At 37.0% G+C, this 16,004-nt stretch overlaps 1 protein-coding gene across 1 annotated transcript in view; it reads left to right on the forward strand.

The window, feature by feature from the left end:
* Window positions 1–552: 552 nt before the first annotated feature.
* The window catches only part of LOC101913699 (palladin), a 193,360-nt gene continuing 177,908 nt past the window's right edge, over window positions 553–16,004 (forward strand). The window contains exon 1 of the mRNA XM_055795564.1: window positions 553–1,508. Within this exon, the coding sequence (XP_055651539.1) occupies window positions 568–1,508 (941 nt within the window). The 5' untranslated portion in view covers window positions 553–567. The remainder of the gene's footprint in view (window positions 1,509–16,004) is intronic.

Below are 16,004 nucleotides of genomic sequence, written 5' to 3' on the forward strand. Positions count from 1 at the left end.
GAAAAAGACCTTGTGTAGGTTCTTAGAATGGTTTCAACTAGAACACTTTTCCTCTTGGAATTTGATGGCTTAGTTTCTGGGAAAGAGAAAAGTAAATATATTCCCCAAATCATCATAAGCCTAGAACCAGAAAAAATGAAGTGCAATAGCATTGATGTGAAATGACAAATCAGGCATGAAGTAACAAATCACTCAGACTGGTCCAGTGGAATCGAGCTTGTGCTAGGCAATGTACAGACAAAGGATGTCTTTCTAGTTCTGAAGGAAGACACACGAGAGAAAAGACTCCCTAAATGCTTTCATTTCCACCTAGACAATTTGCAGCCCTGGCCCATTCTAACAGAAACCAAGGTTTATGGTATTTCTGCTCTTTTCCCAGTTTTGTGTCTACCTGGGAACCTGGAGAAAACAGGTGGGGTTTTTATTAAGAAGTTTTTTCATTAAGGAATGGTATTTGTGTTTTCCAGGATGCAAGACAGAAGCTGTGGCCAGGCATTGCCTCTTTCTTTAATGCTGAAGGAGACTTACTGTGCAGAGAGAGGCACCAATAAGGGATACTCTGAAAATATGCCAGAAGCTTCCTCCTACCATGCCTTTTTCTGTGATTCGCTGTCAGACATACAGAATGGGGAATTTTCAAATGAACTTTCTGCCTTCCTTACCCAGGAGGAGATATGTAAGAGCCTTGACATAGCTCAGGAAGCCATTGCCAATTCCATGAAGGAGGATCAGAATACAGCACCAGATTTTACTCATTATTTCAACACTTCTCATTCTAGCACTTCAGAAAATCCTTCTTTCAGGGATACTAAACTGCACGAGCAAGATGCTTTACAGAGGCCTCAAGCAAGCAGTCTGACTTCATCTGCTGCAAGTCACATTCTCCCAAGGAATCATAAAGAGCAATCCACCACACCTCAAACAGCAGGTAGTTTTGTCACAGTTTCCAGGAGGCAAGCAAGCACCTCACCTTTGCTAACCACTAGTCCCAGCTTCATTAGAAGCCTGAAACATTTGGAGAAGGAAGCTCCGTGTCTGCCTAAGACAAGCCCAAAGTCCAAGTCAGCGTCCCAGGGAGAAGTTCCTTTCAGGAACAATCTGTGTGACAAAACTGCCACATTCATAGAGGAATTGTCATCTATATTTAGACAGGCAGCAAAGACAAGAGGCCGAAGTCCTGATGGGGACTCTTCTTCTCCAGACAGTGGATACTTGTCTCCCAAAAAGAAACAACCAGCTCTAAGTGCCTCGGTGCACCAGGACAAGCATCAGCAAGACACTGAGCCTGAGGCAAAATCACCTGGAGTTCATCTGAATGGAGAGCAGTTTTCTGAAAGGGAGAGCATCAATCAGAATGAAATGGACCTTCACCACCCCTTAATCAACACGGAAGAGAATCAGTTTTCACCACCTCAATTCACTCAGAAGCTCCGGAGCCAAGAAGTTGCTGAAGGAAACAGAGTATTGCTGGAGTGCAGAGTTGCTGGCAACCCAGTCCCTGATGTCAGGTAAGCGCGTGCCTTTTAACTAAGTCACCAGATATCACCATCTTCTGATTGTGCAAGATGCCTAAGGACAGGTATCACAGTGGACCTGCTTAGAGGTAGTCACATAAGAACAGTAGATCATGAAGTGTTGGTAAGCACGTGGGATAACCAGTTCTGACCTCTTTAGTTCTCTAGAGTGTTTCATTGTTTTCTGCTTGGGAAATGAAGTTCTACTGGATTCAAGAGCCACATGGCAAAATTAGAAACAGAATTGGCTCTAACAACATTCTTTGTGACTTACCTCATTAATCTAGGCTAGAGAATTAACAGTTTGCCCCTGAAGAGCATATATCAGGCAGTTGATACAGTTTTTACTGTCACTTAATTAAAATTTCTTCAAGTCCACTGCCAATGGGATTTGGGGTCTATACTATAAGAAAACCTAAAGTTTTCTATATGTGGCCACATACTCTCTTGTGTAAAACATTTCCAGAACACATTGATGGTCCCCTTTTCAAAACTTCTTTTGATAGTTTATAGTAAAATTTATGTGTGTTTGCTTTTGTTCAATGACAAAACATAAAATTACTGCTGTATAAGTTTGGTTTAGGTGTTTTGTTTTATTTTTATTATGAATAACTCATGTGTTCCACTGTCTTCCTTTCCTTCTAATGCTAATAGAAATTCAGGTCAACTAGCACTGTACAGACAGTGTTTGTCACTTCACAGGTCTGAGACTTAATGCTAATATGATTGCTTATCACACACAGAGATAGATTATACCTCTAGTTTATTTTATATAGCTCCTCACAACCTATTTTGGTTTAAAGTCAACTGAGCACATTTGATATTCTCAAAGGAAAATTTTGTCCAGAAAGTCCTGTTTGGACACAATAGAATTTGTAGTTCCCCATTTAGAACTTCCTGCAAGGTTCTTTAGTTAGATCTGAAGACAACATAATTATTTTAAAGTTCTCAACGTTTCCTTAAAGAAATGTAGCAATCACTTTCCTGTATCACTTGTTGTGCTTTAAATTTCTTCATAGCTTTTGCTTTGAAGTCAACAAGATTAAAAAGCTACAGCTTTGCAAAGTGGTATTATAGCTGTATGTGCTTATATATGCTTTCATTCCAAAGTTACTTTGTAGAAAGTATCTCCACAGAGTCTTGTTTGTGACTGTTGAAGACAACAGCATTGCCTTTATCCACTGTATTCAGTGAAAATGTATCCCAAACAAGCGGAATATGGAGACACTGGAATTTTTACAGCGTTGAAAGATCATTTATAGAGACATCAAGTGTGTTCAGTTATTTTTGTATGCAAAGTGGAAAAACGTGTACCTCAACACGTGGAGTACATTGGTAATGCACTCAAGCTTAGATTGACTTACAAACTGAAGCCAACTGATCTTCTAAGCCAAGACAAGCTGTAGATCTAAGTATGCTAAACAAAGGACTTGCATCATGAGCCTTGCAGCAGGTCAGGAAGCTTACTCCAAATCTGTAATTTTAATGCCCATCAAAAAATATGATATCCATGCCATGTCATTAATAGTTGTTGTATTTTATTTTTTTTAGTATCTGCTGGAGAAAAGAGTAAGAATCACTGTTATGGGTACAAAAGACTGCCAGTTGTTCATTCTCCTTCAGACTTCCATGAAGCAGGAAAGGGGAATTGTAGAAGTTGCACAATTAAGAGAGCCAGGGAATCCTCCTTTTATTTCTTCTCTTAGATACTTCCTTCCGCATTATTAAGATATTGCAGCCTGCCAATGACACTGATGTGGACACTAGGGCAACACAAGCTGTTAACTTCTAGTAATTTTTTTGATGTTGTCATTGCTGGGTTAGATAATATAACACCTAATGTACTGTTACTGATACTTTTGAGTTGTAAAATAGAGTAGTAGCAACAGACAGAGTGCCCACCCTTAAGGAAAAAAAATACTGTTGATTAGTACTAAAGACCTAATTTTACCCATCTGTAGGTTGACCTGACCTCACCAAGTCACCCTAGACTACTTCTGCAGCCACTAGAGAAATGCACATCTTCCAAATATCACTTACCTGTATGGTACATTGACAAGAACTTAAAGCAAATTCCTCAGACTAAACTCCACGTTACTAGTTTGTTATAATAGGTGAGGTGAATTCTACCCATTCCCCCCTCTCTATACCAGAGAGAAAGAGTTGCTCTGCCCACTTGTATACACAGGTAATGAAACTAGAACAAAACCCTAAACTGTCTCTTACAGGCGAGAATTCACCATGATACTTATTGCCTCAAAGGAACTCAGTTTTCTAGTATTTAAATTTTGAAAACATCCATGCTTCCATAACTTGAACAGCAAACTCCCTTACAAAGTTTCTTGCTAAGAAAGCAAGAGACACAAAGGTGTGGGGTTTTATTGAGTACTACTTATCAAGTCATTAATAGGACTATTCAGGTATTGAGAGTCATTCTGTAGACAGTACTGTTTTACTAGAATGAAACGCTGTTTCTGTTGGCTTGGATGTTTTTACCACCATCAGTCTATTATGGTTTAACATATCTCAGTCCTACTGAGTTACAATGTGTATTTTGAAGGGTGAAAATGATCTTAGGATAGGCATGGAGGATCTTTAAAAATAGAATTACTAAACATTCACTACATAGATCCTAGGGTCAACAGGCATATACTTTCATAACACCACAAAAAGCCCCCACTGGTGCCATTAGACTCACATACTCTCTATTTCCTGCCATTGGTACAAGTACAGTTCTGTTCAGAACTGATTAGAAGTTGTTGATTTCTTCTAAGAAATACAGCATAGACAGTTTAGGTGAGTTTGACAGCAGCAATGAGGTTGCAGGGGTTTAACAGCAAAGATGCACTGTTGTAGTACTTCAGTTTCTTGTTGCTCTTATTTTATCTGGCAGAACATCAGTCTGTTTCAGTGCTACGACTCTAGAACTCTATGTAAACATCAACTAAACTAGGAGGTTGTGTACAAGCTATGGAACTTTTTTTGCTTAGGTCTTTTACATCATTGTTGTATTCATTTCAGGGCGTGCAAATATCAAGAAGTTTTCAAGAAATCTAGAAAAAAGTTGTGTTCTTTAAATTCTTATGTAAACCATTTTTTTTAATCTTAACTCTTGCAGAATCATTAAATGAGAAGGCAAATCTTAATCACTGACCAGAATGAGTCATGAGAAACACTGATGACATGAGTGGATGATTTTAAAATCAAGTATACTTTTAAGTAATCTCATCAGTATCAATTAATTTGTAACTTTTGCTTTATTTCCCTTTCTGAAACCTGTAATTGTCCAATGATAATAGGGTGCAGATAGAACCATTGCCAAATTACACCAAGTATGCTTCATGCCACCCTCTCCGTCTCCTGAAAAGCTCCCTGACACAGTTTAATACATTTTTAATACAATTCCACCCTCGAATTGGTTTTATTTGATAATATTATTAATTCTCCATCTGGCAAGAGCACACAATTTTGTGAATATAGTTAAAGAAGACATATTAGTTACTAACAAAAAATCAGTTTTCAAAAGTTCCTACTAAAAATACATTTCCCCTTTAGTCTCCATTTCGTTATGGATCTTCAAAAATACGGTAGCTGTACCTCAAAAGCTATTCGTTTCGGACGTCAATACAATTCTGCAACGTGATCTTTATGTAATGACGCTGACTTGGCTGAAGGGGTCACTCGCACACAGCGCGGGCAGGGCTCTCGCAGGCTGGATTTCTTCTTGGGGCCGAGCAGCACCAAGGGGGAAGTATCGAGCCATTTAGCTATTGAGCTCTGCTGCGGAGCCCGTGGAACAAAATTCAGTGGTTGGGAGGCTGGGCTAGCCGTGTAAGGACCCGGCAAATACTTGCAGGCTGTTTGGGTGAAAACTCGGAAGTCCTTTCTCTAAATCTTGGGGAAAGGAGGGAGTTTTTTAGAGGATAAGAAAGTGTACAGAAAAATTTGTAGTGGATTCCAGACTATAGCATTACTAGTAACTTCTAAGCAGTTACATATCACCTATGCACATCCCTTCCACTCTTTCTGGAGCTGAAAGGAAATTTTATGGTATATCCTGTATATCCTTTATATCCAGTAAATGGCTAATATGCTGCAGTAGAAAACAACAGCCTATTTAAAATTACTGATGCGCTGCAGTTCAAGTGAAGAACACTTCCTGTTTGTGGCACTTTCAGGGACATCTCTGTAAATCTGAGTTTTATATGGTGAAAAAGTAGAGAACGCAAAGCAGTAGTGATACAATACTGGTTGACCATTTCTTATATTTTGGTAATAAAAATAATCTAGTTTTCTAAAGCAGTGTACTTAGACAACTGTTTCATGAAACTGAATAATTGATTGTTAATATGTTTGAAAAAAATCTGTGGGGCACAATCATACGAATTGGAAAGATTTAAGTATCTACTGTTTCCCGAAGAAACAGGCCAGAGGAAAAAAGGTGTAAAAGATATTAAATGTTTTGAAAACCACTGAATAGGTAGAAGATAGAAATAGATATTGTTATTGCCAACAGAAGGGCTATAGAACAAGCTGAACAGTTACCTGGTCTGTGAGGCATGAGAGTGAGTCACTTAGCACATGCAAAACTTGCTGAATATGAGTTGCAGATAGGGACATGAGCCAGAATTGCCACGGTCTGCACGTTTGCATACAGCAATAAGATCTGCATAAACCAGGCTTCATTGTTCTGATTTTCTCCAGAAAAGCCAGTTTCAATAACATAGCCACTGCAAATATTTTTGGAACTGTGTGGTAAGTGTGATAAAAGTAGAAAGCAATTGGGACTTTCATTTTTTGCCTCAGCTAGGAAGAAAATAACCAGAAGCCATAGTTCCTAAAGTCATGATTAAATAACAATAACTTAATGGTGACTAGAAAAACATTGACTAAATTGTTATTTTCCCTTGTACCCAAGAAGTTGTCCAGCCTAGTAAAGAGCATAGCCGATATTTAGGCAGCATCAAGCACTGGCAGCTATGAGTTCACTGAAGTGACCTACAGCAGAGCAAAAGGCCTTCAAAAGAAGCTACTTAGGTATTTTCTGACCTTTTAGTGTGTTATTGTTTTTCTATGCATCATGTTTGATTCTAGATCCCAATAATATTTATAACTGCCTTTCTTCCCTTTTCATAGCTTTTTTGGAGCTAAACTATCCAAAATCCTCAACCTATCCAGAGTTAAGCTAGCATTCTGCCTTAAGCTGCTACCCTTCTTACAAGACTAAGGATAACAAGATTCAAGAATCTTATAATAAGCAAGAAACCACCAAATGTAGTGTAAGGACAAGGCGTATATTTGAAGGTTATGTGACTAAGAAGGCCTCTTAAGATTTAAGTTCCTTGGATGTTCATAGCTGTATCATATAGAAAGTAAAAACAGTAAGTATTATGGTTTGAGTGACAAAATTTGACCAAATTAGCTTTGTTCTACAAGAGGAAAGTAAGTAATCTTTATAGAACTTGTAACTAGAGTCTTATGGTTGAATCTCAAAAGAAAACATTCAGTTAAATTTCAAGAACCACTACATTTCCTCAAAATTCAATGCCTAACTTACTAGTTCTACTAGCAGAAAAAAAGATACCTAACAACAAAGATTTTGTCACTAGTCAGAACAATTTTAACATTGCTGAACAACCCAGATTCCAACCTAAGACCTAGCAAACTACTGGGTAATTGTAATTTGAGATGTTTTAGGATATTTGCCTTCTAAAGAAGGTCTAAAGCATATAAAATAGAAGTTGAATCAGAAATTTTCTGTATTACTTTCAAAACCATTTCATCAGTCAGTAGCTCTCCTTCAAAGTGCGTCAGCAGTGCAGTACTTAAAATACCCAAGTCAGCAATGAGCTAGCTAAAGCAAATCCCTGCTGGGAGTGACTTAAAGCTCTTCAGCATTTGCCACACTACCTGAATATTTAATTACTTCTGAGGTCTGCCCTGAGCTTTAAGCTATGATTAATGTATTTGCAGATATTCACCCAGATTCTCTATTCACCCAGATTCTGTAGCACAACAGGTATTGAAATGTTTTGTGCAAAGTATAGTAACTATATTCTTTTCATTCTTCAACAGCACTAACCAAAACCAAAACAACAACAACAACAAAAAATAAAAAATGGCTTTCCACATACTACATGGCAAGAACAGGGCTTCTTTGCTTTAAGGAACCTATTTTTTCTCATGAGAACCTTTTTCTTCTCATAAATGTTGTTTATCTAAATTCCATTATAACATGTACCCACAATTAACACCTAGAAACATTATTTGCATGTAATCCAGAACTGTTCTTAGAAAATATAGAAATAAATACAAAGTATAATTTATAATAAAGCCCATACTACCTAGATTTCTACAATTTCACAAAACTTACCCAGTTGTACAGCCTTTAAAATCTTTGAAGTCTAAAAGCATGCATTAAACTGTGTTTCTACCATAGTCTTCCTGTCAGGCAGAGCTGCAAAGAACATTGGGTGTCATATTACGTAATGCTTAACACAAATCTACACAGCTGGGTGGAAATCCAGGTGCACAGGACAACAGTGACTGAACTACCTAGACAGCAGTTCATAGATTTTTAAGTCTTGGAAATGTAAAGGTTGTCACAGATGTAGTTTCTGCTTCCTTACTAGGCTTGATTTCAGTAGGAAAACTGTGGTTTAGATGTAGCATTTAGTTCTTTTCTTAAGGTCTCTCATTGTGTAAATTTTATAGTTGTAATGAAACACCAGTGTTATCTTCGGTAGGAGATACAGGTGTTCTACTAGGGCTGTAACGGCAGGACTTTAATACTACTTATTTTTTATTAGGTATGAGTACCTATTTGCACGCACATTAATGGAACAGATTTCACAATCCTAGGTATCCTTAGTTCAAAAAAAATCAATTTCTTGGGTATGTTATTCACTTTTTTGTGTAAGCTCTATAATAGTCATCTTCAGAACTGTTACTTTTCCATTTGTAAAATCTTAACTATTCAGGTTAGAGTTTAGGACCAGGCGGTTCAGGTCCTGCTTTCCAAATGTTCTCATAAGGTTAAATACATACTTATCTTATTCAAGGTGGAAACCTTAGTGAAGCTATTTTGTGATGAACTTGTTTAAAGTACTTGTTAATTCTATTCTTATTTGCTAGCCCAACACTGAGGAAGGGCCCAAGAACTAAACTTGCTTCTGAAAAATTAGATGTGTCTTAAAAACAGATTTTGCTACACTATAAGCATTATACATCACTACAGTGATTGCAGAAATACTTTATAGAAGATTAAAAGAATTAATATGTGCTCTATGTGGCAGGAGAGGGCTCTTGTGACTTGAAAATCATTAACAGCCACATCTATTATTCCTAAAGTGTGACAAGAAATAGTGGTTCTTTTTTATTACACAACCTTTTGTAAACAAGAAGTGTCTCCACAATATTTTGTATTTGTACTTGTTAAAAATGGAAGATTTTTGTACCTAAGGACTTCCATGGGTCAAAAAATGTACCTTTGCAGATCTGGATGCTTTTCTCTTTATGGAGCACTGAAGATCATCTCAAAGTATAACCATCAGTATTATTGCTGGGTGTTAATAGAAAAACGTTTTTAGCCATTTTAATCTGGTAGTGCATTAATTTCAGAAATCTCTTCAGCAGAAATGTGTTGTTATTTAGTATTTTATTTGCATTCAAATTAAGATACTATATCTATAGATATGAAAATCATATGTCAACATCCTCAATATTTTTGTCACAAGAATATTTTTTCTTACTCCTTCTTATAGCAATAATCTGTACTTTTACTTTTTTTTCTTCATTTAGAAGTCAAAATTACAGCTATTTGCAGTCTTGACAATAACAAGTCCATAAAAAAAAAAGTCAATAACATTATTCTTTTAGCCCTTCTTCCCTTCTCATTTATTTCCTTTTATTCTCTTGGTTTATTTGACCATGCTATGACATTCTTATGTCTTTTGTTTGTTTGCTTTCACTAATTTGAGATAAGGCCTGTCCATCTGCAGGTATCCCTGGAGTTCCAGTTTCCTTTGGAGCAGATCTGGAATGTAATGTTTAAAGTCACATCAATGACTTATGAAACTGCTTCTTCATTCTGTTTGTCTTAGAGCAGTGCTCTGGACTAGTGGGCTTTATTGGGGAAGCAAGGGTTTATACCCTAGCACAAATTGTTAAGCTGTTGCAGTGGCTGCCTGTAGTAATTTGTGCCCTGCACGTTTTAGGTACATAATGGTGCATCTTTCAAGTATTTTCTCTGCCATTATGCATCCATTTGTGGCAATGAATGTCCACACTATCAGGATTTTCTGCATCTGGGGGGAAAACATACAGTGGTGTTAAGACCTATTCAGGTCATGTACCCATCTGCTTTAAAGAAACAGTGTGACATATCTAAGATAATGCTAGTAGTGCACCAGTTTTCTTAATTTGTAAATAATATTCCTTCTACCTAAGAACCACAAGGGTGTTGGAAAGAGGATTCTTTATTATTTGTCATAACACTACATAAGAACAGCATTTAGGAGACTATTGTATTATATGGTAACCAAGTGTTCTATCTGGATGGAGGTTTTTTGTCTTACTTTATTGTCTAAAATTATAGAGTACAGTATATAAAATGGGTATCTGGAGAGCCAGGCTCTTTCCTAGGTGAATTGATCTTTACAAAGTCCAGATTGTAATAACAGGATAATTTATGAAAGTCTTGTAAAATAAACAAATTGCTAGAGAGCTTAGGCTGAGAAATCTATTGATCTTACAAAATGAATATTCAAAGATCTAAAATCAAGAATGTGTGGGTCTGTGCATCACCAGGCTCTCTTTTTCTTCAGAGCTGTAAGTTTAGTATTTTTCATGAATGCTGAAATGTCTTCTGTGGTTTTTCTTTTAGAAAATTACATACTTTATTTTTGGTTTTCCATCATGAAAATAGGAAGAATAAAGCCTTTTAGGTGCACGAAGATGGGTGTTGTAAGAGGCAGTCTGAAAAACAATGGGTTAGTTGTTGAAACTAGGATTGTTTGTTCACATTGTAATTAGGAAGAGAATTCCAGTTCAGTTACTTTATTTTTCTCTGTCTGTTTGTGAATGCCAGTGTCTCTGTCTTGGTGTATTTCTGATGACATTACTGAAAGTTTAAAAGCATCTCAGTTCACTTATTTATTCTTTTGTTCTGCTTTGTCTGCCTCTCAGTAAAGGAATACAAATCTAAAGTTCCTTGCTAATGTTCCATAAATAAATAAGATACTAACTAGTATTTATAAAAAGACCCAGAGATTAGATGAAAATGTTACCAAAGTACATTTTAAACTGATTCTAGGCTTGATGACTGATTTGAAAAGCTTAAAAGTATATTAATAAAAATTACTCCTCTAAAATAAGAAAAATGGTGCTGCTATCTGCATAATAATAAAAAAGAGGAACTTTTGCCTTTTATTTACATAAGAATTGTATGAGACTTGGATGAACTCTAAAATAGCAAGGCACCACATGTCTTCAGAAAGTTCTTTCACTACACTAGCTTTGACAATGTTAAACATTTTTAGTTTTTAAAACCTAAGCTTAATTGAAGTAGTTTTAAAATACAGATTTCCAACAAAACTGCTGCTGAAACAGGGCCAGAGGCAGTATTCCAAGAGGCTGCTTTTACTTAATGTTTTGCATTTATTTGTATAAAACTTATATACCATCCCTGGGCCTTTCCAGTAAGCGTCAACAGCCAAGAAGTCTGACGCATTAGCAATCTGCTTGTCACAAACTAATTGAAAATACCAATCTGTGGCAAATAAAACTAAATGTAGAGGCTAAATAGAACAGAGGTGAGAATGAATCCACAGATTTTAGGAGTGAATTGTTTTACTTTGTACTGAGATGTGAAGAGATATGGAGTAGTGAAGCTTTTCATAGAGAGAAGTGTTTGGAGTCAGTAATTCTGGTATCATTACTTATCAATGTTCAACAGGTATGCCATGCTATTCCAAATTCTATTTCAAATATTATGTTTAATATTCTTCGACATGGTTGCTCATTTGCCTAAAGACAATAACACATCTTGGATTGTTTAAGTTTCTTAAGGTAATTATATCAGTTTAATAATGTTACATAAACAGGACATACCTTTGTAAGATACAATATGTTGCTTTATAAATATAAACTAAGTAAATACAATTATCACTTTGAAACTTGATGCTTTAAAAAATCTTTACTAATAACAACTTTCTGAATGTCTGAAATATGCTCTGTAAATGCAGTCTAGACAATGTGAAAGCTAACTTTAGAGATCTGGATGAGGAAATTAAAGAAAGAGGATGTCTGTAAACATTCATAGCTAATGACTGAAAATGTTAGACTTCAGTTCATGCAATTAGAGCTGACAGGACTTTGAGGGATGTAGAGAAGGCTAAGGACTAAATGTTTGCAATAGACCAAACGCAGAAGAAATATTGTTAAACAGCAGTTAATGTTGAGCTTATTTTATTACTTCTAGAACCCATCTGGGAAGTGCATTCTTTCTAACAAGTGTTACAGTTTGACAGGGCTCTGTTAGGTGAACTGTAAAGATGGATCATTTAATAGTCCATGGGCTTGCCCTTTAAGCCCAGGCAAAGGTAAAGGAAGAAGTAAAAGAAATTCTCTTGCACACCCACTCCCTGCCACATAGTAAAATAAGAAGGTCCTTCCCATAATAACTGTATTTCCTTCCCTAGAGCACAGATGTAAAGAGAACAGGGAGTTAAAGAATTAGTAGGGCTTTGGTTTCATACCTTGTACAATCGTGCTTACATTTTGAGCTGGGTGGTGCAAGAACAGCAGCAAATAGAGATGTTATTTCTGTGAACCCTCTGAAAAGCTTCCTTTCAGTGAAACACATCACTCTCATCAATGGTGAGGTTCATAGAAAGGAATAGATAAATGGAAATCCTAGGTAGCTTTTTCAGGGTATGTGGGAGAGATGTTCAAGGGACATCATGATGAAAGAAGCCCGTTCCTGGGCTTTACAAAACCTCTGCAGATGTATTATATGCAGAACAGCTATTTTATTTATACCTGAGGCGTTATAATGGTTTCTCACCATGTTACTTATTCACAAAACATTTTATGTTGTTGCGTTCTCACATTCCATGGACTTTAGGACAGAAATGAAGTTTAAAAGATGTATTGTTTTTTACACTTTTGGATATTGAAAAATAATCTACAGTTACGTAGTGAGGAGATAGCATTTTTTTTAAGATAGCAAAATGAACAGAATTTGGAAGTTTAGCTTTGTGCAGAATAAATTTAACTGAGGAGTAGCTCCTTTAGACACTCAAGTGGGTTTTAGCTTTTATCCTCTAAAAAATTTTACATGTATTAATATAAGGAATAGACTTGCTACTTTGCTTCTGTCAGTTGCCTTGTCTGAGGCAACTCACAGAAGAATTGATCAGTAGCAATAGTGAAATAGCAATAGTGAAAAACTGTAAACAACTGAAATAATAAGGGACTTGCTTAAGTATTGAAAACTTGAATCAGTATCCACATGACATGTTTCTGTAGAACAGGAAATGAGCAGACTTCTTAAATATACACCTGTGTAATCTGGGTAGATAGGAGATGCTATATTATGAAATAAATCAGGAAGAATAATTCAGCTAGATAATTACACCTGTATATACAAAGACAAATTAAGTATAGGCAAATGCCTGTATAGCAGTGTCTTGTCTGATGTACTGAAGTACTCAAAAGTGCTCATTATAGGCCAGACTCCAAGAACCTTATTTTCCTGAAGTAATACACTACAGTTAGTATGATACTACTCCATATATATGAGTACACAACTCAAGATTAGGAGTAGTGTGAACTTGAATAGGTCAGACTTCCTGTGGGAAAGGGTAATAAGTTAAAATGCTTGGAGGCTGGAAGTAATTAGCAGGTAGAATCACTCCTGAAATACGGACAGGTCAAAGCAAGTAGAAGACTAAAATTGTTCTGCAACAAGTCTGTTATGAAGACATGTTTCTCTTAGTCTAACACTAACATGCTGCTTCATATCAGTGATTCATTTTTCTATTTATTAATAATGTATACTTGCAGTGCATGCATGCATTAATGTTATAAAAATAATTAAGACTTCGCACTTATGCAATGCCTTTCATATGAGCATTTCAGCGTTTTGTAAACAGCTTGTATAATTTGTGAACAGCTTTTATCTCCTTTTATTTGATAAGGTTGTGCTTTTCAGGCGGACAAGGGAAAAAGATCAGACAAATAGAATCCACCTCTCAATTAAGGTACAGTACCCATAGCTAATATAAATCAGTTTAATAATACAGAATGTGGCCACTAAGATAACACATGGGCCAACAGTAAATCATTGCTTAGGGGAAGACCACCTAAATATTTGCCCTGTGAGTATCTGCGACATGTATTTAACTGAACTAACATGAACTGAAGGCATACTAGACTAGCCTTGACAATTGCAAGTTGATAACAAGCTTCATAGAAGACTGTTTCACATTTGGCCACAATCTAGCATAACTAGCATTTTGTTCTTCCACTGTCTTTTTTTTCCCCTGTGACATATCAGTAAAATGGGTAAAATATTAATACACTGATACTGCCAGTACTTCACATGGGCATGAATGATACCTCAAGAAAGAACCTGGGCAGAATCAAGGATGACTATAAAGTCCTGGGGGTGCAAGTGAAAAATGTTGGTGCCCAAGTTATTTTTGCTTCCATTTTACCAGTTAGAGGAAAGGGTGCCACCAGAAATAGACGTATAACACACATCAACTTGTGGCTTCATGGCAGGTGCTGTCATGACGGTTTTAGTTTCTGTGACAAAGGGGCATTCTTTGATGACTATAACCTGTAAGGGAGGGATGGAATCCATCTGTCTAGAAGAGGCAACGGAATCTTTGGCAGCAGGCTGGCCAGCTTGGTGAGGTGGAGCTTTAAACTAAAGGATTTGGTGGGGAGGGGTCCAAAGTGTCAATGCTCATGCCATCACATCCAACCTGGGAATAAGCCAGCCCAAGCAGAGCAGCAATATACTTTGCTGCCTCTCATGACAAGTACCAGAAGGCCAGGCACCTCAAGGGTGTGCATGTGTGGCTATGGTGGATCCTCTTGCACCCCTCCTGTGAAACCTGTGTGCTCAATTATCTCTCTGAACTGTCTGTACAGCAATGCATACAGTGTGGGGAATAAAAGGAGGAATCAGAGGTATGTGTGGCAATCGCAGGGCCATGATCTCACTGTATTTAGAGACATGGTGGGATAGCTCACATGACTGGAATGCTGTCTTTTCAGAGTGGTAACTCATTTCTGCAGTTAGGTACTCTGCATGCCTGTGTTGGACTGTGAAGGCCTTGAGTGGGCACAGAGATATTCTTTGTAATACCATATTTAAGAGATAAGTTGAAACATGGATCTCTTTACGACAGTTATCCTAGTTAAAGCTTGAATGTGAAGTGACTTAATTTCTACCTTATTCACTAAACAACCCCCAAGTTAGTTAAATAAAGATTAAGCATGTCAGTTCACTTACGCATTTTTTCAGTTAAATCATAGTTCTGGATAAAAAGTAATGCATTATGCATAGTTGAAATTATGTAAGTTAAGTTTTATAAATTTTGAAGTGTTTGAAGAGTGAATTTCTGTTATTGTCCAGTACAGGCTTGTAGAGGAATGAAGCTGGGTTAATTAGCATTGATAATATACAACTGTGGGTTGGCTTCAGGGGCGGCGGGTTGGCCGATGTAGATAAGGTGCAGCTGTGCCTGGCTCTGTTAAGTGGTTGAGAGCCAATGAAGAGAGAGCAGCCGAGGAAGAAGCAAGAGAAGAGAGAGTGGGTTCTGGATGAGATGAGGAGAAGGTAGCAGAGGGACTGGCATGAGATGGTAAAAGACCTTGTTGCAGCTTGATAGTTTGGAGAGTGCAATGACACAGGCTGATTAAGAAGTGTGCTGGCTTAGGATTTTGTTTCCAGTATCAGATGTCCCACTAAGTAGAATGTGAAGCTCATTGAAACTTTTTCTCATTTTTCCCCTTCTTTTGGGAAATGTGTTTCTCTGATAGTTCTGAATGTAAATATTTGCTGAACCAATTAGTTCAGAAAATAAAAGGAATGAAATTATGTAGGTAAATAACAAATGCACTGTAAGGTATAAAAATGGCTTTTTAATTTTTCCTATGAATAAGTAAAATCAGCTGTTGTTAAATATTGTACTGGTTTTGGCTGGGATAGAGTTAATTTTCTTCATAGTAGCTAGTATGGGGCTATGCTTTGGATTTGTGCTGGGAACTGTTAGTACAGGGATCTCTTCATTATTGCTGAGCAGTGCTTACACAGAGTTCAGGCCTTTTCTGTTTCTCACACCAACCCACCAGTGAGTAGGCTGGGGGTCCACAAGAAGTTGGGAGGACAGCTGACCCCAACTGACCCAAGGGATATTGTAGACCATATGGTGTTGTGCCCAGTGTATAAAGCTGGGGGAAGAAGGAAGGCAGGGG

The sequence above is a fragment of the Falco peregrinus genome, chromosome 2 (genome assembly GCF_023634155.1).
Source record: "Falco peregrinus isolate bFalPer1 chromosome 2, bFalPer1.pri, whole genome shotgun sequence".
NCBI lineage: Eukaryota > Metazoa > Chordata > Aves > Falconiformes > Falconidae > Falco > Falco peregrinus.